The sequence below is a fragment of the Papio anubis genome, chromosome 10 (assembly GCF_008728515.1).
Source record: "Papio anubis isolate 15944 chromosome 10, Panubis1.0, whole genome shotgun sequence".
Taxonomy (NCBI): Eukaryota; Metazoa; Chordata; class Mammalia; order Primates; family Cercopithecidae; genus Papio; species Papio anubis.
The window spans coordinates 1,921,717-1,946,791 of record NC_044985.1 but is presented as its reverse complement, the minus strand read 5'-3'; the positions used below and the strand labels follow the sequence as shown (position 1 = coordinate 1,946,791).

The 25,075-nt window shown below is 57.6% G+C and overlaps 1 protein-coding gene across 1 annotated transcript in view; it reads right to left on the bottom strand.

Moving 5' to 3' along the window:
• Positions 1 to 1,389: 1,389 nt before the first annotated feature.
• LOC101012197 (heparan-sulfate 6-O-sulfotransferase 1) overlaps positions 1,390 to 25,075 on the bottom strand; it is a 52,370-nt gene continuing 28,684 nt past the window's right edge. The window contains exon 2 of the mRNA XM_003909277.5: positions 1,390 to 4,757. Coding sequence (XP_003909326.1) covers positions 4,049 to 4,757 — 709 coding nt within the window. The 3' untranslated portion in view covers positions 1,390 to 4,048. The remainder of the gene's footprint in view (positions 4,758 to 25,075) is intronic.

Sequence of the window (25,075 nt, the reverse complement as noted above, 5' to 3'; positions counted from 1 at the left end):
CCCAGCCTCCTTCTGGCTCGTTCTGACTCCTGCCCTACTTCTGCCGTGACCCTCCCAGAAACACCTTGGTGACCTTTGTCACTGGGATGGTGGCGGGTACAAGCCTTGACCCTCCTAGAAACACCACGGTGACCTTTGTCACTGGGATGGTGGCAGATACGAGCTGGCAGGTGACCATTATGGCTGGGTTTCCCCAGGGCCCCAGCGGGGAGGCTGGACTTCCCTCATCCAGGGAACAGAGCCACAAGACACCTGGGCTGACGGAAGGTGCCTCGCCCGAGGGCCTTCCTGCCCAATGTCACCAAATCTGACCACTGGGAAACTTGCATCTGCAGACCTTTTAAGACAACTGGCCCATATTAGTCAAATAAGTCAATCCTAAGAAAGATAGGAAATAAGAAGGGGTGGCCGAGACTCACTCCTCCATTCAAGGAGACAGGAGAGGCACACAGAGGATCATGGTCCTGGGGCTACGAAATGCTCTGAAAACATCTCTAGGACAAGCGGAAGATCTGGATATTGGAAAATATTGTATTGTTAGAAAATCTGGGGGCTGGGATAACAGGGTTGAGTTTTGTGGCAGAATGTCCTTAGGAGACACGAGCTGAGGGATTTAGAAGTGCGGTATTCTGATGATCACAGTCTACTTTCAGATGTTTCAGACAGGCGTGCGCATGTGTGCGTGTATGAGAAAGTGTGGGCACAGGATAAAAGAAGGTGAAGAATTTAGGCTAAGAGCATGTGGGTGTCCATCAACTATTCCTCCACCCTCTTTGTCATTTGAAATCTTTCAAAATTTCAAAAGACAGGGAGGGAAGAGGTTAATGAGAATGTAACTCAGTGGCGCCTGCCTCCCCCTCAGCTGGGTGTTCTTCCCAAATACTGTCACTGATGATGAATAAATGGTTACTCTTTATGGTTATGACAAAGTCCCATTTTTTCTTTCAGAATGCCTTATTTTATTTTTTTGAGGCGGAGTCTCACTCTGTCGCCCAGGCTGGAGTGCAGTGGCCGGATCTCAGTTCACTGCAATTTCCGCCTCCCGGGTTCACGCCATTCTCCTGCCTCAGCCTCCCGAGTAGCTGGAACTACAGGCGCCTGCCACCTTGCCCGGCTATTGTTTTTTTTTTGTATTTTTTAGTAGAGATGGGGTTTCACCGTGTTAGCCAGGATGGTCTCGATCTCCTGACCTCGTGATCCGCCCACCTCAGCCTCCCAAAGTGCTGGGATTACAGGCTTGAGCCACCGCGCCCGACCTCAGAATGCCTTCATGTGACTGTCCTCACTGAGCCCCCTGCACCTGTGCCACGCACCCCGCCCTTGGGACTCGGCGTGAGACCCCCACTGGGAGGGGCAGCTATGCCGCAGAGACCACAGCACGCCCACCACTCCTTGTCAGAGTTTATTTCATCGGCTAACATTCATTCTCGACCTAGACAAAAACAATTAGATGATTATGACTTGCTTTTCCATCATCAACTCATTTTTTTTTGTTATGAATAACCAAAACATTTCTTCTCAACACTTTTTTTTTAAGAAGAAGCTATAAATAAATAAAGCTTTAAACGATCCTGGGTTCAAGTTAAACAGTTCCAGTTCCCGAAAAGTTCACAGCCTTGTTTCATGGGCAGTTCTGCTGTTCCTGGCTTCCCCCTCCAGGAAGGGACGTTTGCAGGCCTGGGGGTCCTGGTGACTAAGCTGTTAGCTCCACTGCCTGCCTGCTTCCGTCCTTGCAGCCCTGGGAGGGCCCTGGGTGGACAGAGTTCTTACAATTTAGGAGATGCTGCTGGCCAAGGAACCGTTGACCCAAAGCAGGTGGCCTGAATGGGAAGTGCCAGGCTGGAGACTCGGGGGCTGAGGGCACTGCCAGTTGCCACCACCTCGGGACACCTCAGCCTGGCGCGGGCCCAAGACTGCTTTCCAAATGCAGCGGAGAGACTGAGATGAGACCCGTGCTTCCGTGTGATTTGGGCTGCGGGGCATAAGTTAACACATACTCCAATATGTACAAAACAACCTGCGCTCGGGCCTGTGCACCCAGGACGCCCGTGGCCAGGTGAGGCCACCTTGAGCCAGGCCTCTGGCTGGGTGTCCACCTCCTGCCAGGAGGCCAAGGTGCCCCATGTGGCTTGTGCAAGACCCCAGGCTCCCCTGAACATGCTCCTCCTCCTCCCAGGAGTGCACCCACCCCAGTGTCGAGTGTCCGAGCAGATTCCCATTGACCCTGACCTCCCTTTGAAAGAACCACACCGCTACATCCCCTTGGCACTCACTTCCTTCGTGCGATGCATCCACCCAGAGAGGTGTCCCTGCGCTAGCACGCTGCCCACCCTACCCTGTTGACCGCCCTGTCCTTGGACCCCAAAGCAAAATGGGGCCAGTGTAGGAGGCCTGAGGGTGGGGCCGTATGCCACACCTCCAGGGGTAGCAACCTCACCTGACCACACCTTCGCCTTCCTGTGCTGCAGAAGGCGCTTGCTCCCAAGCCCGTGGTGACCCACATCTCCACCCCACAGTGGGGCAGCTGCGGTGGCTGAGTGAAAGCTGGGGCAGGAGAGAGGGCCCCTGCCAACCCCAGCCAGGCGGCTTGCAGAGCCCACTGCCCTGCATCGGAGTCAGCCTGCGGCCTGAGCACACCCGTCTGCCCTCTGGGGGACCCAGGGCGCCTGTGGGGGCCCTCCTAGAGACACCAGCCTGGCCTCCTAGGCATAAGGGATGGGGACAGGGCACAGGGCACGTGCTTACAGCAGATATGCAACATGGCTTTTACTAGGGCCACTGCAGCCAGTGGGGAAACCTGCGGGGCTGCTGGGAACAGAGCTTGGCCAGCCTTTTGCCAGGGGGTGGGCAGCGCGGGGAAACGCAAGGAGAGCCAGGGTGGGGAGGGTTGAGTATCTGGTGTCAGGGAGGCCACCTACAGCTGTTTTGTCAAGGCTAGTTGAGAATCTGAACGCTCAAGTCCCCATTCCTGGCCATCCAGAGCCACTGTGGTCCGAGGGTATGGCTCCTGGGCAGGGACTACGGTCCTACGCTCCAGCCGATGGAGGCCTGATGAACTTAATCCGCACGCTGGTGGCAGCAGTGGTATTTGAGCTCTTGAGTACGTGTCTCGGTGATGGGGCTGGGCAGCCTGCTAGCAAATCCCAGTGGGTCAGAAAGGAGAACAGAGGCAGCGGAGCGCTCGGTCCCCAGCCCTTCCAGTCTGAGCCACGTCTGCCAGGGTGGTCACCTCCAAAGGCCAGCCAGGGACTCAGGCACAAGTGGCAGCATCTCCGGCCAAAGCCTCCCCACTCCTGGGCTGCCAGTCGGCCCACAGAGGGCCGGCAATGCAGCTTGGGCCCACTCCCCAAACCCCTCCTTGGTCTGAGGACTGTGGGGAGTGGGTGGGGCCTGAACATCAGCTTTGGCCTCCTGACCCAAAGCATGGAGCAGGACCGTGGGTGGGAGCGGAGTGGGCTTTTGGGGACTTGAGTCTTCTCTGCCTCAGATGGGCTGGGCCCTGACCTTGAGGGAGCTACAGATGGGTGAGCTGGGGGCTCCCCAGGCCTTGGGGCATCGGGGGCAGCCAGAAGGGGAGGGCCTATGGGATGGCCTGGAGCCGGGGCAGTTGCCAGAAGCCGGTCTCACTCCTAGTAGCCTGGACAGAGGAGCTAAGAGCGAGTGCCGTGTGTATAGCTGGTGAGGGGCACACTCCTGGCCTGGCAGGTCCATGTTCTGCTGTCCTTGTCTCTTGTGCAAACCTTCAGTTTTCGTGATAAATCCAAGGGAGCCAGGAGAGCAAGCACAACCCCTGCTCCGGAGGCCCTGCCCTGCCCGTGGCATCCTCCGAGCATGCTTTCCTCTGACCCGCTGGCTGCACCTGTCGATTCCTCAAGCCGCCATCCCCGCCCAGCCCCACTATGTCCCTGTTCTGTTTATTTCAGGACGCAGCTATCTCTGTGGAGCAGGTGTGGGACACTCTCCCCGTGACAGTCTTGGGTGGACCTGTTGTCTGTCCTGTTTTACCCCCCACACCCCCCAAGAGGCCTCCCCGTGGCCACCACCGCCACTACCACTTCTCAATGATGTGGCTCATGTAGTCCTCGGTGGGCACGCGGCCCGGCTCGTCAGCGTCCTCCCGCGGCAGCGCCTCCTTGGCCCGGTGCAGCAGGCGCTCCTCGCGGCTCCTCAGGCGCTGCTCCCTGCGCTCCAGCTGCCGCTTGTACTGGTAGCGCTGCTGGAAGAGGTCCTTGGCGTAGTCGTACAGCTGCATGTCCAGGTCGTTGAGCTCCTCGATGCGCCGGATGGTGTCCTCGTCCACCTCCACGCCGCCCGCCCGCGTGCTGTTGTACTGCATGAAGGGCCGGATGAACTTGAGGTTGAACGTCCGCTCGAACAGGTACTGCGTCTTGCGCTGGAACTCGGTCAGGCCGAAGAAGGCCATGCCCCGCAGGTTCTTCTTGGCGCTCTCAAGCAGCAGCTGGGCCCGCTTGCCCTCGGGGATGAAGGACAGGTTGTAGCAGCCCACCAGGCTCAGGTCGGCCAGCATGCGCACCTGGCGGTTGTTGGCCAGGTTGTACGGGCAGTCCATGAACTCCTGCAGCGTGCAGCCCGACCAGTCCGTGCCCTCGTAGCAGGGCGGCAGCTCCTCGGGCGTGGGCGTGCGTCCGTCACACATGTGCAACGACGTCTTCCACGTGGCACCCCTCTGCACGTGCCGCCACTCACTCAGGTAGCGGGACACGGGGTCTCGTAGCAGGGTGATGTAGTAGAACTTCCTGCAAGGAGACAGGGAGAGGAGGTGAGGGCTGTGGCAGCATGAGGGGTGCTACCAGGGCCGCTCGGAGTCAAAGTCCCCACTACAGGGGTTTGGGCTTCACCTCTGAGGCCAACCAACGCCTGCATTTAGCTCTCCAACAGCCGTTTCAAAACCTGGTATCAGAGATGCCAAGGAGCGTGCCACGGTCACACGGCTACCCAGGGTGACCACCACGGCGCCCTGCAGTGCCTGGCCTGGCTCCTCTGGAGGGACAACCTGACTTTTCCTGCTGGTGGGTGAAGCCGCCAATACCTCATCCAGGGAGGTCCCAGAGCCACAGCCCCCTGAGACCAGCAGTGTTCGCCAGCTGTTTACAGCCTGGGCACGGTGCCACCCAAGGAGCCACTCAGCAGAAGCAGAGGGTGGGCAGGGGTCAGGGAGGGTCACCTCCAGTCCCAGCAGGGGCGAGAGCAGGCCTCAGCTTCCCTGCTCCAGGCTCCCACTTCACGCGCCCCAAGGCACACCTGGCCCTCCCCGAGCACCCTGCACCCATTGCCTGCCTGGTACCACCCATCTGTGCTGATGGCAGCAGCTCCTGGGCACTCAGGGCCTCAAGGGCCAGAGGGTGGGACCTTCTTCAGGTAGCAGGTGAGACAAACGCTTTAGAACCAAAAATGACCGAGGGCCAGGGACTAAGGGCCCGAGGCGGCCGGGGCAGGCTTCTGTCTCCCACCTCGGGCTCACAAGGCCCTAACCGCTCAGAAGAGAGACCATCCATGCCTTCCTAGCTGACCCTGTGTCCACGGGAGGCATAGGGCTGCATGGACTTCCGCTCCCCACCCTGTGGGGCCCTGACCAAACGAATGGAGACGGGGCAGCGTGAGGGGTTTCTTCTGAACACAGAAAACCAGTGTGATGCGCCAACCAACAGAGAGGCTTGCCCTCCCAGCCCCAGTCAATGACCCTGTGAGTGACGGCCACACGGACCCCTGAGGGCTTTCCCCCTCCGGGGAGGAACTCACTCCTCAGCTGCACACGGTCTGACCACACCGTGGGTCTTGGCAGCCAAGCTCGAGCAGCTGCCACTAGGGCACATGACTGCAAATGCCAGGTCAGCACATACCCAGGTCCCCTGGGGGTTCAGGTGGTCCCTGGCCACTCAAAGACAGGAGCCTGGTGGTGAGGGCAGCATGGGCCACAGCCACAGGCTCCCTTCTCTGAGTCCCTTCTCCCTGGCAGCGACCTTTCTGAATGACAGCCTCCTCACCCCTGCGAAGCTTGGGGCTTCTGCTGTGGAGAGGCTGGAGCACCCACCTGCCACCCGCGCAGTGTGGCCTGCGGCCCTCCCCTCCCCAGCCCCGTCGTGGTCTGCAGGCAGGAGCACACAGGTACATCACCCCTGGTCTCTGCATGGGCCATGCCCTCCGTTGGAATGCCAGTGTGAGTGACCGCCCCTTGGTCAGACCTCTCCACCTTTAAGACCCAGCTCAAGAAGATAAGCGGTTGCCAGTGCAGGAGTGCAGGAAGAGCCCAGAGCACCCAGCGGGCACGTGTGGTGTACACAGTGGGCCGGCTCTAGTAGCCCCAGATGGCACACGACCTACTGACCATCGTGGGTTAGGGTGGCAGCCGGCTCAGTTATCACGTGTCCGATGGTGGCATCCTCTCTACGGGACACAGCTGAGGGGAACAAAGGCCTCCCTGCAGGGGCAGTGTCTTGAGGGGACAGTGAGACCCCAGTACAACTGAGGCAGAGCTGGGGGCCAGAGACAGGGAGGAGGAGAGGAGAGGGCTCGGTTTTCTGGGCCCAGCCATTGAAATGACTTAGGTTTTTCGTGTGCGAGCCACTTAGAGAAGCCGTGAGCAATTTACTCTTTGGTTTCTGAAAAAGCTGGGAGGGTGAGCTGCTGAAGACAGACACTCATTTGAAAGCCATCTAAGTCTGGGGCCCTCACAGCACTGGAGGTGACACTTTCTCCTTGACCGCCCCAGGCCTGGCTCTCTCCTTTGCCAAGGACTTCTGTGCACAGAAGGCCCAGCAGGCACCAACAGGGGCAACGGTGGGGGCAAGGGGCACCTGAGCCAGCCGAAACTCTCATGGTCCCTAGAATGACCGAGCCTGTCAGCCTCACCTGTCCTTCCTGCGTCCATTTCCCAAATAACCCTCTGGACCAAAGGCCTCCCGCTGCAGGGACAGCTGCTGGGGACCCACACCAGGGAGGCAGGTGTGTGCAAAGACACGCATGTTCTCATTAGCAGTGCCGGTCCAGCAGCTCTGCATCTTGCAACAAAATGATGCAACGGACACTGCGCCTGGGGGACCCTGAGGAGCTGACCGAGGCCCCCGTCCTAAGGCCCAGGGGCTTACACTGTCCCCACGGCTCCCTGTGCACCTTCCCTGCTCAGAACATTGCCATGCCCTGGGTCCCCTGGTTCTGTCCCCCAGACACGGCCTGTGGTATAGACAAACGGCCACGCAGACTCTAGAAGTTGCCTGTGAGGCCAGTAGCCAAATGTGTGTGCTCCTGTCCCTTTCTGCAGATGTGACAGCTGAGCCAGGGAGGGTGACCTGCCCTTGGCCACCATCTAGTTCCTTCCTACCCCTGCCTGAAAGGCATGGAAGCCCCTACCTGGCACACCCTCCAGAGCCGGTGGCACTCTTTACGAGCCAGAGGCGTCCAGTCCCATGCCCACCACACAGAGCCCTCCCCTCCCCTCTGCCTTGTCCCCTTCCCTCTGCCGAACACTGCAGGCACTGCTGGCCACAGGCATGTCCTGGCTGTCCACTGCCTCAGTGCCCCAGCTCCACCTCGCCCTGTCCCACCTCCCGTGCTCTGCCCTCTTTCCTCCACTGCATGCATTGCCAGATGCATCTGCTGTTTACTCTCCAGTCTGTCATCTGCCAAAACGTGGGGTGGTGTCGTCGAACAGAAGTGGGAAGAGGGCGGGGTGTGGTGAGGTGCAGAGGACTCCCCAAATGGCCCACCCCGGATCTAGTCAGCTCTCTGACATGTGCTCTCTGGAGGTGCCAAGGGGGCGGCTCACGGCTCAGAGGTTTGAGGAATGGTCTGCACACTCAAGGTGGTCCCCAGCCCCTGCCCTCAGGAGCCCAGGCTCATCTAATCCCGGCCCTGCACCCCCTGCTGAAGGGTCTGCGCCCCAGACCAGTCTTCCCTGCAGTGACACCTGGGACCCCACAAAGCAGGGGGCTTTGTGCCTACCACTATCCAGCAGGGTCTATCCATCCAAGTGCTCCAAGTGCCTGCCAGCAAGGCTTCCGGAAAGAGGGAAGAGAGAAAATAGAGGAGAGGAGATGATGAGAAAATAACCAGAATTGGAGTCCATCATTCACTGAGACTGAAATGGCTCACCAAGTGCCGAGAAAATGAATGTGGGGACTGAGCAGATGACTAAAAAGTTGACCCTTGAAGCATCTGAACAGAAAAAACAATACATAAAGGGCATACTTCTCCATGGCAATGCCGTATGTTAGAAACCAATGGAGCAAGGTCTTCAAAAGGCAGAGGGAAAATGACCAATGCGATCTCATACCCAGCCAAACTATCAATCAAGTGTGGGCAGTAGCGACGTCTTCAGACATACAAAGACTTAGGAAATTCACCTTCTGTGAATCTTATTTTAGGAAGATCCTGGAGTAGGTATCTAATTTAGCAAAAAAGGAAAAGAAACAAAACAAAACAAAACAAAAAAAAGCAAACTTGGGAGCCGGGAGCTCCAACCCAGGGGCAGTTCCAGGATGTCAGCAACACATCCCACTGGGCCTGACAGGAGCAAGGGAACAGAAGCTCTAGGTAAAAAGGGGCAAAGGCCGGGCGTGGTGGCTCACCCCTGTAATCCCAGCACTTTGGGAGGCCGAGGTGGGTGGGTCACTTGAGGTCAGGAGTTCGAGACTAGCCTGGCCAATGTGGTAAAACCATGTCTCTACTAAAAATACAAAAATTAGCTGGGTGTGGTGGCACATGTCTGTGTTCCCAGCTACTTGGGAGGTTGAGGCAGGAGAATCACTTGAATGCAGTAGGCGGAGACTACAGTCGACCAAGATCACACCTGGGTGACAGAGACTCAGTCTCAAAAAAAGGGGGTGGGGTGGGGGATGGACAGATGGCCTGACACAACTGAGTAGTTGGTGGGAAAAAACGAATGGTAGGTGTGTGGCAGATTCTGGAATCATTTGGAAAAAATTGATCCATGAAGATAGAAAATAAGGCAAGTAAAAATACAAGGCAATCATGAATTCCAGGAAAAACAAAAAGCTACATAGAAAAGAAAATGAAGTATACTACTTGCCTCAGAGGTAAATGATGGTTTTGAAGGCATCATCATGTAAACAGTGATTACTGTAACAGTGAATACTGATTTAATAAAACGTGAGCTTTAACTGTATGTGGATGATGAGTGGGGTGAGGACAGACTGTGTGAGGGTGTAAGAACGCTTCACCATCTATTGAAACAAAGTAAACAGAGACTATCTAAATCAATAAATTAAGAAATGGCACTATACGTTATTTAGAAATATGAAGGTAAACACCAGAAGTACGTTGAGAAACCTGCAAATGGTTCTCTGGAGCGGCTGGAAAGAGAAAGCAGATCTGCTGGTTTTCATCATAAGCCAATTGGAACTATCTGTTTTTAAGTACGTATATGAATTACTTAAAAAAATTAAAAGTAAAAGAAAATGAGGAAACCGACCAACAAAGCGTATGGAAAGAGGCTCCCGTGCGTCAGTTACCAAGGCAGTGGCACAGGAAGCCACAGGCAATACCAGGAGAGTGGTGGGAAGGCAAAGCCGGGCAGCGGCAAAGAGTAGGCACGAATACAGGGTGACCCTCCTGCCATCTGCTTGCGGATGTGAATGAGACAGTGAGAACAGCCATCTCCAAGTGTCTTCACTGGAAAGCAGAAGGTACATATACCCCAAGATGCAGCGAGTCCTCTCCCAGATGCACATCCCAGAGAAACCTTGTTGTGTACACAGGAGGTATGGGGGAGGCTGCAGTGGCGTTCTGGTAACAGCTCCAAATGCCCACCATGGTGGCGCGCTCACCTCCACGGTGGCATACTCCACTCAGCAATAAAAATGAACAAACGGCAGCTACTCACACCACCATGGGAAACGTGACGAAGAAGGCTCTGCACATCAAGACTGGATTAGGATGGTAACGTGTATTTTATCAAGTTCTCAAAAATAAATCCCCAGAAAACACTATTCAGGGATATATATATATATATCTGTTGAAATTATTATTATTACTGAGATAGTCTCGCTCTGTCACCCAGGCTGGAGTGCAGTGGCGTGATCTGGGCTCACTGCAACCTCCGTTTCCTGGGTTCAAGCAATTCTCCTGCCTCAGCCTCCTGAGTAGCTGGGATTACAGGTGTGTGCTAATTTTTTGGTATTTTTAGTAGAGATGGGATTTTGCCATGTTGCCCAGGCTGGTCTCGAACTCCTGATTAGCCTGCCTCGGCCTCCCAGAGTGCTGAGATGACAGGCGTGAGCCACTGAGCCCAGTCTGTTTTTTTAAAAAAGTGATGAGCTGAAACAGGAAAATTCAAGTCAGAGGCTAGCCCTGGGGTGTGGGGCTGGGGTGGCACCGGGTGCTCACAGTGCCTTACGTGGTGCTGATCATGTTCTCGTGCCTCCGGTGAGCAGCTGGGGGTACAGGTGTTCACTGTGACCATTTATTTCCTATGTACATTATGAAGTTCTTTTGTATGTCCCAAACACTTCGTGTGAATCAAAGTTTAAAGAAAGGAAGAAAAGGCCGGGCGCGGTGGCTCAAGCCTGTAATCCCAGCACTTTGGGAGGCCGAGACGGGCGGATCACGAGTTCAGGAGATCGAGACCATCCTGGCTAACACGGTGAAACCCCGTCTCTACTAAAATACAAAAAAAAAAAATTAGCCGGGCGAGGGGGCAGCCGCCCGGGGTCCAAGGACCCAGCCCCCTTCCAAAAAAAAAAAAAAAAAAAGAAAGGAAGAAAGACAAAAGTGAGACCCAAGAAGGCAGCCTGAGAGGCCCAGCTGGCCTTCCAGGCGAACCAGTCTCGTCAAGCCAGAGCCTCCGTCCCCAGAGCGCCCCGCCCCGTCTCTACCCTTTGCTCTGCTTGCAACCCCCTGCTACCTCCATGCCCAACAAATCCCAGGCGTCTTCAGCACTTCCTCTCCCCTCTCCTCTCCTCCTATGAACTACGCTGCTGTGGTGAGCAAGACAGGCTCCACAAAAGGGGTGGAGGGCCCCTGTGGGTATCAGTGAAGGCGGACCACCTCAAGGGTGGCCAGGTTCCAAGGCAGTGGGGGTTGCCCTGAGGTTTAGTAACTAACCATGCATTAATGAGTCTGAATGCTCCGTGGCCACTCTGGGAAGGAACCACAGGTCCTGCCCAGCCCAAGCATCCGGCTGGTGGTTGGTTCACCGTCCAGGAGTGCCCTGGGGATGCAAACAGGGCCATTTCTCTCCTTAGGTATCTCCCTCATTGCTGCCAACCTGATGCGGGAGGCTGGGGACTCTGCCCAGTGACTTTGCTGGCAAATGATGTTCTTTCAGGGTGGCAAACCTCTGGCATCTTCTGTGAGCACAGCCCCAAGCTGTGGTCCGGCTGCATGGCACTCACAGCACCCTGGCCGCCAGAGCAGATCTCTGTGGACACCTATGCATGCCATGTACTGGGACAGACCAGGGCTCCCAGCGTTCACTCCTGAATGGGGCACACACTGGTCACTCGAGGGTGATGGGGAGACCCTGTCCGCACCACTGGCTGCTCACTACCACCGTCCAGTCAGTGGGCAGCAGCTGTGACGTGTGGCCATCCCCGAGGCGCCACATCAGCAGCTGGGGTTGCCTGTGTCTGTGCTGCTGGCCGACGTCCCTCCCTCTCACAAGTGGCAGGAGGGGCCGGCCCCTGAGACCCTCTGCGGGTAACAGGGCAGCTTCTCCGAGGCGGGTGAGGTGAGGGCATGGCCAGTGAGGCTAAGGCACACAGGCAGGGCCAGACCAAGGAGGGTCTGGTTCACTCTATAGGAAAACGAGGTTGGATGAGTAATGGCCCTGAGTGCAAAACTCACATGGATTTCAAAGATGAAGCACGAAACGTCAACTTGAAATGCACTATGAAATAATTCTAGTCTGCACAGACTGCAGCTTCTTGTGATAGAACACACAATGATCGCCTGGATCATGCACTTTGGCATTTAATTATGCTTGGTTTAATGCCCTCTGCGACCTGAAGCTGTTCTGACATTTTTCTGGGCACTGGTTTAGTGCGTCCCACAATCGGGTAAGATCTAGACACTGCTGTCAGGGCGTGGCGAGTTCTAAAGTCCAGAGTCTGGATTCTTACAGGACAAACTTAGACCTGGCCTGGGAGCCCCAACTCAAACACAGAACACCCCAGGGAAATCCTGCGGGAACAGCCCATGCGCTCTGAGTGTCTTCCAGGCAGGAGGGCGGGGCAGGCAGGTAACAGCTGAGGCCAGCATCAACCAGGCCGGGCCCTGCAGCCCATGGTACTTGTCCCTCGCTCCTCCAGTGGCTCACGCCCATGGCTGCAGGGGGCTTCATTTTGTCTCTTCTGCCTTCGAGTGCTGCTCTGACCCAAACTCACGCCTGCATCTTCTTATTGCTGACTCTGCCTTCCGGAAGCTCAGGACTCCAGCCAGAAATGAGCCTTCAAACCTGGTTCAGGGCATGTGGGAAGTCCAGAGCTGGGCTGGGGAAGGAGGGGCACAGGAGACTGGAGCCTGGTGAGGGGCTGGTGCAGTAACTCCACCTGTAGGAAGGTGCTGGCCCTGGCGGGAAGGGCTGAGACATGGCAGGGCCGCCTCAGAGGGTGTGCACTGGAGTGTGAGCTGCCACAGGGAGTCATGGCCATGCAGGTGGAGGCTGAGGGCAGGCACACAGTGGACGGTCCTGCAGCCCACGGCGGGGGTGCCAGCAAGACCTGAAGACATGGAGAAATGCCTGCACCAGCCCTGGAGCTGACCATGGGGTTCCACGAGCAAAGGTCTATCCCCTTCCAACGTGTAGGACAACAGCACGCTGTGGTCATGGTTTTGTAAGATACATATATGCTCAGAAAAAACACCACCCAGACAGGAATGGACTATTCAGTGGCTGTCTCAGCAGTGAGATAATGAACTTTTTCCAGCATTTTATGATAAAAATGTTTAAACTGACAGGAGGTAAGAGTTCAGTGAAAACCCATAAGCCCAAATGTGACCATAACGTTTTCTTAATCTATTTCTATATTGTCTGTAATTAAACATTACATAAACAACCTAATAGGAAATTTGGCCCAAGAAGGAATGATGTACATGAAATAATGAAGATCATGAAAGCCTCCCTGCTGCCTGGGACAGGGTGCAGGGTGCAAAGGGGCCATCACACGGGGCCAGCCGCGCCAGTCCTGCTTGCATTGCATTTGTCCAGGGTGTGCCCCTCCCCTCCCATGCCCGAAGCTGATGGCGGTGCGGGGGTGGGTTCCATGAAACAAGGGTCTAACCCGCACGTTTCTAAACTCAGATCCTGAAACAATGGCAATTTTTCTACCAGTGCCAGCAGAGGGGAAGCTCCCTAATTGTGGGTGAGGATGCTGCCATTTAGAGTCAGAATGACAGAACTTTTTTGTTTTTTTCCTAAGAAATATTGTTGCATTTCTTCTGACTCAGTTACTGGAAGAAAATGGTTTTGTGTGGCTCAGAGGAAGAGTCCTTGGAGGGCCGGCTTCAGTGAAGCCACAAGCATGCCTGTCACATTCCAGCCCCCAAGGACAAGGACATGGTGTGGTGAGGGTAGCTCTGAGACGGGCTCCGAAAGTCCTCTCTCCCAATGGTGCGCTTGGATCTCCCAGGGACCAGGGGTCCCACTATGAGGACAGAGGCCATTACCATGAAGGTCGCATTTCAGTGATTAGTTTTAAAAACCCTACTCCAGGCAAGGCATGGTGACGCGCACCTCCGGGCAGTCCGAGCTACCTGCAGGCTGACGTGGGAGGATCACTTGAGCCCAGGAGTTCAAGGCTGCAGTGAGCTGTGATTGCCACTGCACTCCAGCCTGGGCAACAGAACGAGACTCTGTCTCTAAACAAAACCAAACCTGGACTCCAAGGGGCATCAGAAATTCAGAGAGGCAACCTGGGAGAACATTCCTCCGAGGACTGCGTGAGCACCTGGCAGCACTCAGCAACGGCACCTGCTACCCCAGCCTACCCTGACTGCCAGCCTTGCCCCAGGCCCATGGGACACCACAGGGCACCAGGATGGTTCTCTCCGGAAAGCGACCAGGCCTCCCTGAGGCCTGGGTCCTCATCACAGGAAGGAAATGACAACCTCTAGGAGGATGCCAAAACTGGGAGCTCACGGCATAACACACCACCGTCACCCTCATCGGCACTGTCTGCTGCCAACCCCACCAGGGGCCCCTGGTGCCTATGCCTCTGACAGCACCAAGCAGCGCAGCTTCTGCTCAGTTTGTTAGAAAAAGTGGGCCGGGCGCGGTGGCTCAAGCCTGTAATCCCAGCACTTTGGGAGGCCGAGACGGGCGGATCACGAGGTCAGGAGATCAAGACCATCCTGGCTAACCCGGTGAAACCCCGTCTCTAGTAAAAAATACAAAAAATTAGCCGGGCGAGGTGGCGGGCGTCTGTAGTCCCAGCTACTCGGGAGGCTGAGGCAGGAGAATGGCGTAAACCCGGGAGGCGGAGCTTGCAGTGAGCCGAGATCCGGCCACTGCACTCCAGTCTCGGCGACAGAGCGAGACTCCGCCTCAAAAAAAAAAAAAAAAAAGAAAAAGTGGAAGTCTGATTTTGGCTCCAAGTCCCACTGCGGGGTGGAGGCCGCTGAGCACCCCACGTGGGGCGGGTGGCCGCCTCCTCTTTCCTGTGGCAGGAAGGGGCCCTCAGGCACGGCTCTCCAGGGCCACAAGGCCGGGCTGGCTGTCCGCGGTGTCATTCCCTCTGAGAGGGGGCAGCTGCAGGTCCAGGAGGGTGAGGGTGGGGAGACAGCCCCGAGGAGACGACCCGCTACCAGGAGGCACAGGCATGTGAGCCACGGCCTGAGAGGGAACGGCTTCCCCATCGCTCTGGTGTGACCCTGCGCGGGTGTGCCTGCACCTGACCCAGTGCCGCAGCACAGGCCTGGCCTGGCCGGAGGGCCCCTCCCCTCTGCCTGCAGAAAAACCCAGATCATCAAGTTCTGAGCTGGCAGCAGCAGGCTGGGGAGCCCCTCTCCAAATGCAGCACAGAAAATGCTGGGCTAAGGCTGTCCCTTCTTGGTAACGTCTGCAGAAGAGTAGTGAGGTTTTTTTTTTCATTAACTCAATCTGCTTCCAAACATACCCAGGTCTGGAGAGAGGCCCCATGACATCGGTGGTCAGGTGCTGTGTGGACACGGGGCAGTCCTCGCTGCCCACACCCCTTCCAGAGAGCCCCCTCTCGCCTCAGGACCCGCGCAGGGCAGGCGAGTCTGACCCAACCCCAGGGAGCCCCACGCCAGTGACCTGACAGCCTGGGCGTGTCCCAGCTGGAGAGATGAGGAAGCAACACCAGAGGCCAAGGCCACCCAGCCCCTCAAGCGTGGGCTGGGCTTGGAGCTGGGTCAGCTGAGGTCCAGCCTCAGCCCAGTCCCTTGGCAGGAAGGGAGCAGCAGGACTGAGGCGCATCTCCCTGCCCTGCCCCCTCTGGCAGACAGAGGCACCTGGGTCTGGAGAGGACTGGCCAGCTGGTGCCCGCTGGCCTCATGACGCTGCTCCTGCCCTGCCTACCTCCAGCAAAGTGCGGCATGGGGGGCGGGGGCGCCTCCTTGGCTCACCCAGGGGAGCTGAATTCTTACGGATGGGTGGGAAGGGAGTCCAGGTGGTACAGGGCTCTGTGCTCACGTGGCCCTCAAGAGACAGGCCTAGAAAACTGCAGAAAGTCCCTGAGGAGGAAGACGCCCAGGAGATGATGTGCAGCCAGGTGTGGCTGTGTGACTGGCCATCACGATGTCCTTAGAGACAGCCTTCTCTGCCCTGTTTTCCTCCTGCTGACTGGAAAGCGGACGTGACTGCTGAGCACCAGCAGTCCCCTTGGACCGTGAGGCAGGAGCTTCACTTTGCAGAGTGAAGAGAAAGAGCCTGGGTTCCTGGTGCTTCCTTGGCTTTCCACCAGCCTGGTCTGCTTATGCTGGGCTCCCTTCCAAAGGGACGGAAATGAAAAATAAACTGCTGCCCCGTTTTGGCCTCTGAACCTAATCCATCTATTCAGGGAGATACACCAAGGACCTGAATGAGAGGAGAGGCTGGGCTCCCGGGCGAGGCCAGGGGGCCCTGGCAGCAGCCTGGGCTCAGGAGTAACTGAATTATTAATTTACTGAACTCTTGGCGCTTTACCCAGTAACCCCGTAGGATGAATTATTCTCATGTTGCAGATGAGGAAACTGAGACCTGGAGAGGTTCAACAACTGGCCCAGGACACACGGCTGGTCAGGGCGGCACTGGGATTGGAGCCCACACCCACCTGGACCCAGGCTGTGACTGACTGAAGAGAACCATTCGCCTGCTGAGCCACCGCCTCCGGGCTGGGAAGGGCAGGCTGACCTCGCCAGTTCCGGAGGCGACGCGGATACGACGGTCCAGCAATGCTGCTCAGGACGCCCTGCTGACCAATGCCCAAACCTGACCAGGAACAGAAAACACAGCCCGTAGAGCACAGTGAATCAGTGAAGACTCAGAGTGGTCGCATAAAGAAAAAACCACCTTCGGCCCCGCAGTGAAGACGCAGCAGGAGCGGGCTGAACCACTTTAAACATAAGGAGCCGCGGCTGTGCAGCGGCACCGGAGGGACAGAGCTGAAGCCCTGGACTCTGCCCCAACCCGGTGGTACCTCGCTGTGGCTCGCTGGGGGGCCTCCCTCCAGCCTCCCGGACAGGGTCTCTCTGATCCCTCACAGCCCCCCAGCCCCCACCGGCCCGCGGCAGATGGCTGAAAACGCTGCCGGTGCAGAGCTGGGCTGTGGCCCGAGGAGCTGAGGGCAGCTTGGCCAGCGTCCTCACAGCACTGCCAGCCCCTGCTGGGAAGCCAGATGGGCAGAGACCCCGAGGCAGGAGGGCATGTCGGGGGCAGGTCTGTGTGTCCCTGCAAGGCAGGATGTGGCAGGGCAGGGACAAGGCTGCTTGAACCCCACCTCTGTGCCTCTGCAACTGCCCCGGTCCCTTCCAACTCCCGCTAGCCGGTGAGGCCTGGAATCCAGGGGAGACAGCTGTGCCTGCCAGGAGCTCCTACCCGGAGGGGAGCCGGGCACTGCGGAGAAGCAGAGGGCCCAGCCCGGAAGCCTGAGCGTGCCCAGGATGCACAGCCCAGCCCTGCATGTTGGGCTCCAAGTGCTGCAGGCCACAGCTCCTAACACAGGCAGTGCTGACTGCCCCACATCGGGGGCCTCTGGACCTCAGGGGACCAGACACCCTGGGGAGGGGCTCACTGACTCCGTCCTCACTGCTAGGGGCTCTCATCTCCACTTTGACCCACTCAGTTCCACCTCCAAAGTCACCTCTCCAGCAAGTAAAAACCAGCTGTCCTATCAGATTTAAGCACCTGGCTCCAGGCCCACAGCTGTGTGTCCTGGGCAGGCCACCCCTGTGAGCCCACTTTCCTGCAGGTGAAAAACGCCAGGACTCTCCGGCTCCCCAACACAGAGCTCGGGCAGTGTCCCCAGAGCCCCTGGGCGACTGCTTAGGAGCTCCGGGGCACTGCACAGGAATCCGCTCATAGCCGCGGGCACCGCAGGCCTCTGTCACTGCAGCAGCTCCCTGTCTGGACAGAAGGGGCCCTGGTAGGTTTCCAGCCCTAGGGCTTAGCAGTGCTCACATCTCTGTCTCCCCACTGGCCTAGTTCTTCCCTGGTGGCAGGGACCCCACATGATGGGGGGCAATCCCAGTGACCCCCCGCAGAGGACATGGTGGTTTAGGAGTCACTGTGCAGCTACGCCGTGAGACGGTCTGCTCCGCTCGGAGCAGCCAGGGAGAGGTCCATGGCGGAAGTGACCCCGGGCCAGGTCTCAGGTGAGGGGGTGGCCTCCAGCAGTGCCACTTACACCTGGAACTGTGTGAGAGCTGGAGGGTGCTGGGCCCCATGGCCTGGTCCTCACGAGCATGCCTTCTGCAGCCTCGGCCTCACCCCTCCCTCCCCCATTATAGGGGTGACAGGGGTGGGCTTTGGCCAGGCTGCCGGGGTGTGGGTCAACCCCTGTGTGAGGTGCCTGCTGGCAGGAAGACCTCGGCTCCTTCCTGAGGAAGATGCAGGGAGCTCTTGGTGGCTTCCTGAGTTCCAGAGCTATCGCCACTCCTGCCGAAGCACCTCTCCCACTGCAAGCCTGGGTTACAATGCAACGGACTCCCGGGACTGTGGAGATTTGGATATAAAAATGGCAAAAACCGACCCCACAGCTGTAAATCCCACGTTCTAGGTCAAGAAATGGAGGCTGGGTGGCCCTCTCGCCTGCCGAGGGACACAGGCCTGGACGGAGCTGGAGCAGGGCTGAGTTACACCCATGGGGCAGTCCCACAGCCTCGCCCCACTTCCAGGGCCCCGCAGCCATCCTCCTGCCTGCCCTCTTCCTGGGGGCTTTCCTGCAAGGGTGTAGGCTTCCTGGCTGGACTCTGCTCTCAGGCTTCTGCAGCCATGTCTGCAACTAGGTGCTCAGCAAGGGCAGGGGCACCCGGCTTAGGCATCTCGGCTCCACCCTCCAATGGCCTCTGTGCCCAGGTTGCCAACACAGGCACCTGGTCCCCTCATCCCCAGGCAGTCCCCCACCCTAGGGGCCTTCTCTTGCCTCCCTCCCACCTGTTGCCACCTGTCCTCAGTCACACAAGGCCCCAAGTGTCTGCCATCCCTCCCACATTATACCCACGGGCACACACCAGCCTGTGCCCCAGTCACTCATCCCTGTGCCCCAGGTGCTGTGCACACAGCAGCACCTACCACACTGTGGAGGTACCATCTCTTTTTTTGTTTTTTGAAACGGAGTCTTACTCTGTCACCCAGGCTGGAGTGCAGTGGCGTGATCTTGGTCACTGCAACCTCTGCCTCCCGGGCTCAAGCGATTCTCCTGCCTCAGCCTTCCGAGTAGCTGGAACTACAAGCCCGTGCCACGACACCTGGCTAGTTTTTGTATTTTTAGCAGAGATGGGTTTTTGCCACGTTGGCCCGGTTGGTCTTGAACTCCTGACTTCAGGTGATCCACCTGCCTCAGCCTCCCAAAGTGCTGGGATTACAGGCATGAGCCACTGTGCCCGGCCCCATTGTCCCTCTTAACAGTGGGGCTGACTGAGCCCCTGAGAGGCTGTGAGTTTCCCAGGGCCACAGCCAGAAAGGGAGAGGCACCCCATGGCTGCAGTCCCCCATCCCGCACCCGGTGGTTTGGGCCTAAATGCTGAGCTCAGCTTTTCTGGACCCGCCAGTGCTCCTGCTAACCACTCCTCCCTGGATGCCACCACCGCGGCCCCGCCGGCAAGCCTGGTGCCCGGGCCTCACCAGAACACCCTGTGCTGTGACCCGACCTCTGGCCTCCAGGAAACAGGCGGCATGCCAGAGAACACGCACTGATGGAGTGCCTACTGCATGCTTTAGGTCACCGACCGCCAGCCAGGCCCCGGGGCCGCAGTCCCCATCTAGCCTGTTTCCCAGAGTCAGGGAGCTGCGTGTTCCCCGCTCTCTGGGCTCTCCCCTTCTTCTCTGTGGCCTCCCGGCCAGGGGTCTGGTGGAAGTGTGACCCCTCTGTCCCATGCCCTTGAATGTGGTATGGAGGTGGGGAGAACGAGGCAGCCCCCGGGTTCTGGGCACTCCCCACTCCCCTCATGGGCAGGGCAGGTGGCTCTCTCTCCGGCCTGCCCTGGCGGCAGCGTCCACAGACCCCACTGGGGCCCAGCAGCGTGAGGCCCTGCCTTGCCCTGCACTGGGCGCCTGTGCACCCAGTCTCCCAAGGCCTCATCCCACCTCACAGTCAAGCTGCTAACCTGGACGCCTGCCGCTACGGCCCAGCGCTGCTACCCTGAGGGCCCGGCTGCACTGTGCAGGGAAGGTTCCAGGACCAGGGCGGTCTTGGGGGATAGGCAGGGCTCTCTGACCAGCACCTGGGCCAGTGAGGCTCGAGGGAAGGCCCGTCTGCGGCACCCCTGCCTCTGCCTCCACCCTGCCAGGCTGACTCTTGCCTGGGGGTCCATACACTGTCTCCCTGCCCGTGGTGGGTGTCCCTGCCTGCCAGTTACTGCTTCCCACCGGCTTGGGCAACCATCCCCATGGGCCAGGGCCTTTCTTCACTGATGGGTGGTGCTAGGAGCTGGGAGCTGAGGGCCTCCACCCCACCCTCAGGCCGGCAGTGGGACGGGTGCCGTCTGCCCCAAAATAGCTCTGTCCAGCAAGGGGGCTGAGGAAGCGGATGAGACAGTCAGAGGGGACACAGGTCCCAGTGTCAGACGGATGAACAGGTGGGATTCCTGCTCTGCCAGCTATCCCCTGTGTGGCCTAGGGACAGTCACCTGGCCCCTCTGAGCCCCAGGGACTGTTTCCATAAAACAGGTAGACAGAAACCCACTTCCAAGGCTGGCAAGGATCTGGTGGGTGGCATATGTAGAGAGCATTATAGCCTACAACAACCTGCAGGGGTGAGGGCTCATCCAGCCCAGGACAGGCGTGGGGGCCCCCAGCAGGTGCAACAGGTGTGAACTGTGTGACCTCACCGCGTCACAGTCCCTGCCCCCAGCAGGTGCACCAGGTGTGAACTGTGTGACCTCACCGCGTCACAGTCCCTGCCCCCAGGAGGTGCAGCAGGTGTGAACTGTGTGACCCTCACACAGTCCCTGCCCCCAGCTGGTGCAGCAGGTGTGAACTGTGTGACCCTCACCTCGTCACAGTCCCTGTCCCCAGCAGGTGCAGCAGGTGTGAACTGTGTGACCCTCACCTCGTCACAGTCCCTGTCCCCAGCAGGTGTGAACTGTGTGACCCTCACCTCATCACAGTCCCTGTCCCAGTCCCATCCCATCTGCCATTCCTATTCCTCCCTCCCAGGGGGATCTATCGCGGCCGAGGTCTGCAGGCTGGAGTCAGGGTCCTGCCCTCACAGCATCCTGGAGGGACGGGAACATGGTCACTAAAGACCTAGGCAAGCAAGTGCCAGGGAGAGGGGGGTCGGGGCCTCATCAGACTCCAGGTCAGGAGCCTGGAGGACGAGGAGGAGCAGGCTTGGCAAGGGGGCCGGGGGTTGAATTCAGACAGACCTGCAGAGCAGCAGAGGACATGCAGGAAGCCGGGGAGGGCCCCTGGGAGCTTGCACTGCACGCCCAGGCTTTGCAGGCCATCCAAGTGCACGGGTCGGTCAGAAGAGGAAATGAGTTCATGGTTTCAAGGACAGGACCCTGCTATTAAACGGTGGGAAAACGGAAAACTTCTGACCTTGTTTAAAAATACTGACTTGTCAAAAAATAAAACACAAAAGGCTTTATTAGTGTAGGTTTAGGAAATACCTTCTCAGCCCCTCCCTCACAATGTCTGCAGGCGGGTGAAAATCTGTGCAGGCTTTCCAAACAAGGTCAGCAAAGGTTTCAGAAAACAGAGCAGGCTGCTGGCCACAATACGCCTTGCCCCCTGTCAAGCTGAGCCCTCCCAGATAGAGGAACCAAAGCCCCACCTGGCTGCCTGGGGAACAGCATTCCCCAAGGCAGGGGGCCCCCCGAATGCCTCCTAAGAGCCTGAAACTCCCATCTTCCCCTTGGGGTGGTGGGGGAGCAAGTGACCAGGAAGCAGAGGCCCCACACTGGGGGAAGCCCAGAGGTTTTCCTTCAAAGCCCCCTGACCTGCACGATCTCATTGGGCCCTGACAAGGAACCCTCTGGGGCAGGGGGTGGCTGAGCCATAAGGTGGACACACACTGTGGGGTGCTGCGCAGGCCACACCCACCACACCTCCACAAAGGCACAGATGGGAAGGAAGCGCCCAACCTCCTGGCCCCAGGAATGGTCACTGCCATTCCTAACCAGGGCAGTCCCCCGGCAAGAGCCACCTCTGTGGATATACCCAGGGCCCGGGGCACTCCCCAGAGAAGGTGCAGGCGAGGCCTCTTCCCCTGAGATGCAGTCCCAAGCTGTGGGCAGGGACAGCTGCCCCCCGACTCAGTGAGGGTGAACAAGACCCCAGCAGGCCCCCGATGGGCTGCTTCTCCGACAGCACTGAAGTGGGGTGCACAGAGAACTGGGCAGAGGGCTGGGATGTGAGGCTTAGGACCGCCCCCACCTGGCAGGTGTCAGGTAAGGCTGTGACTGCTGGAGGTCCTAGAAGTCACCCCCAGCGTAAGGACCACAAGAGAAGGTGCTGGCAACGTCCCCCTAGCAGGGCCAGCTAGAGACGCCGGGTCCAGGGGTGCTCTCCACCAGCCCTCTTCAATGAGGGAAGAACAGGCGGATCGGATGGCTTTCTGGGAGCCTGACCCCTGTCAAAAAGCCCAGGTGGCTGTGGGCAGTCTAGCCCCAGATGCTGCTGACTGGACACCTGGAATGGGGCTCTGCTGAGGTCTTCCATGAGCAGAAGGGGTGAGGACCACCTCCTCACCTGTGTCCCACTGCCCTTCAGATTCTCCTGCCTGCTGCTCCAAGGCAGGGCTCCAGCAAGGGCGTGAGGGTCCTGCGGGGCTGCTCGTTGGGCATGAAGGCTGCCCATTCATATTGCACACCTGCCCGCCTGGCACTTTCTGGCTTCTGACGCCGGCAGGTGAGATGTCCCTTTTGCCTGAACGCACACACTCATACCTCTGGGTCACGGGAAGGTGACGGTGCCCTGCTTCTTCCCCGGGCGCGCAGTCGAGCAGCAGGGCAGCCGGCTAGGGGCGGGCTGGCTCGGCCTGAGACCTGTCTCCAGAGCTGCGGCCTCCTGTTGCCCTGGCCAAGAGCTCTGGGGCTCACTCCTCACTCCTTCTGCTTCCAGGCCTTTTGCTGAGGCTACTGCGGGGACTCACATGGCCCTTCCCCTTCCTCACAGCCTGTAACTACACATCCACCATGGCTGTTTGGGCCCAGAGAGAGAGACGCGGAGGCCCGAGACGGAGGCTGGAGGCAGTGTCAGGTCCTGCCGGGGTGTGCAGTATTCATACCCAGCTAAGAAACTGTCCCTGCCAGGTGAGAAAGAGCTCAGGGCCCTGAGACCAGCCGGCACGACTTGATACCTACGCCCGGTGACTCCATGGCGGTAGAAACGCACAGCCCTTTCCGGGGCGGGGACTCTGCATTAACACAGGAGCTCATTTCTGCACGCGCAGTGAGCAAAAGAGCCACATCAAAGCTTGTGGGTACAGCCTGATGCCAACTCTGGAAAACACATGAACTGCAGAGACGGAGCAGAAATGCAACCCGCGCCAGGTGTGAAGACGGCTTCTCCCTGGGCCATTTTTTCTTTTGCTGTATTTTTCCAGTTTTATATAACCAATCATGTATTAGAAAACAAACAAACAACAAAAGGATAATGTACACGATCGAACCGGACTTTCTCACAGGAGGCAGGAGAGTCAAGGAGGCCTGGGAGGCTCAGGGCCTCCCCAGCAGCCTCTCAGGACATCTCCAAAGCCACAGGACCATCACCAGTCATCAGCCTGTCTCGGGGACAAGAGGGCGAGAGCTCATATAAGGATCACTGGGGGTGTCCCTGGGACCCTTCCAGGCTCCACCTCCTGCTGAGCCCACAGCTGGTGGCAGGCGCCATGCCCTACAGCAACTCGTCTCAGGGTCCCAGGCAAAGCCCTGGTGGTTCTCACCCGCATGACCCCACAGAGCCTCTCTGCAGAGAAGAGGGGCCGACGCCTGCCCCCTCAACCCCCGAGTCCAGATAAACACAGAGGCGGCTGGGGAGAGATGGCCTTGCACGCTCTTTAATGTAGACTGTTTTTCCCCAGACAGAGAAATTCAGAGCCTCAACAGCGTACCGCAGAGATAAGCCATTCTGTGCCCAAGTGAACTGCAGCATCCAACTCTACACTCCCGTGGCCCTGCTGATCTGGCTTTACTTACAGGAAGGGCGACAGCTCTGGGTGATGCACTGAGAAAGCTGTCACCTGAGCAGTGACCCGGGGGACTCGGGAATGCCGACTCTTCCAGAACCAGGACTCCCCCAGCCATTTTATGGCCCCCCATCAAGCACTTTGCTCATTTTATTCCTGCAACCCCGGTATGGTCGCCACTATCAGATCCCCGCTGCAGACGGGCAAATGGAGACTCAGAGATCCTTCTGCAGCCAAAGTCTCCCAGACACCAGAGGTGTCTGACTCCATAGGCCACAAGGCATGTCTGCCGCTCACCCACGTGCACGGTCCCTGAGATGAGCAGCACGTGGCTCCCAGGGGAACCCGGTGTGCCGCTGGCACCACCAACAAACAGGTCTCCAGCTTGCTAAGGGATCTGCCACCCAACAGCTGTGTGGCCCTGACGAGTTCCCCAAGGAGTGCATCTGGCATCTGTTTCCTCCTTGCACAACACAAGACAATATGTCTCCTGGAGGTCACAGCATGACGCCCGGTGTGAGGATGGGCCCACCCCAGCTGGCAGGGAAAGAGAGGAAGCTGCTGGAACAGACTTACCTGCTTTCACCAACCACAGGTCAGAGGCACCAGGAGAACATGTAAGAGACAGAGAGAGGATAACTGTCAAATTATTTGTGTAAAATGTCCAAATATAAAAGTCACAAATAGCCCAACAGTCTCAAAAAGCAAAAATCAAAGCAGTAGTTTAAAATCTTCCTAAAATATTGAGGAAATGTCTGCAGCTTACTTTCCAATGTTTCTACTAAAATGCAAAAGCATGTATATAACTACATATATACATACACATGTAAGTACACCTGTATCTACAGATACACATGTATGTAAACAGCAAGCGAGAGCACCCACTCACAAGCACAAATACTGCAAAATGTTAACAAGCAGTGGGTCTCCGTGAAAGGTATGAGGTTCATTTTGCTACTATTTCAATGACTTTGTAAGTCTAACATTTTTCAAGACAAAGAGTTAGGGGGAAAATTCCTACAAAGAAAATGCCAGGCTCTTTCTACCAAGTTTTAAAAGAACCAGATTTTTGTAAGCAAACCCTCCTAGACAACAGTAAAGCAGTGGACACTCCCAATTCATTCTATGAGGCCAACATAATCCCAAGACCAAAGTTGGAAAAACGCAAAAGAGAGGAAAACTGCAGCCTGGTGGACAGATCTGCTAAGCTCACTGAGTTCAAATATAGATACACAAATTCCTGAACAAAAATGTTATCAAATCCAACCCAACTGAGCATATGAAACATATTACACTACGACCATACTTAG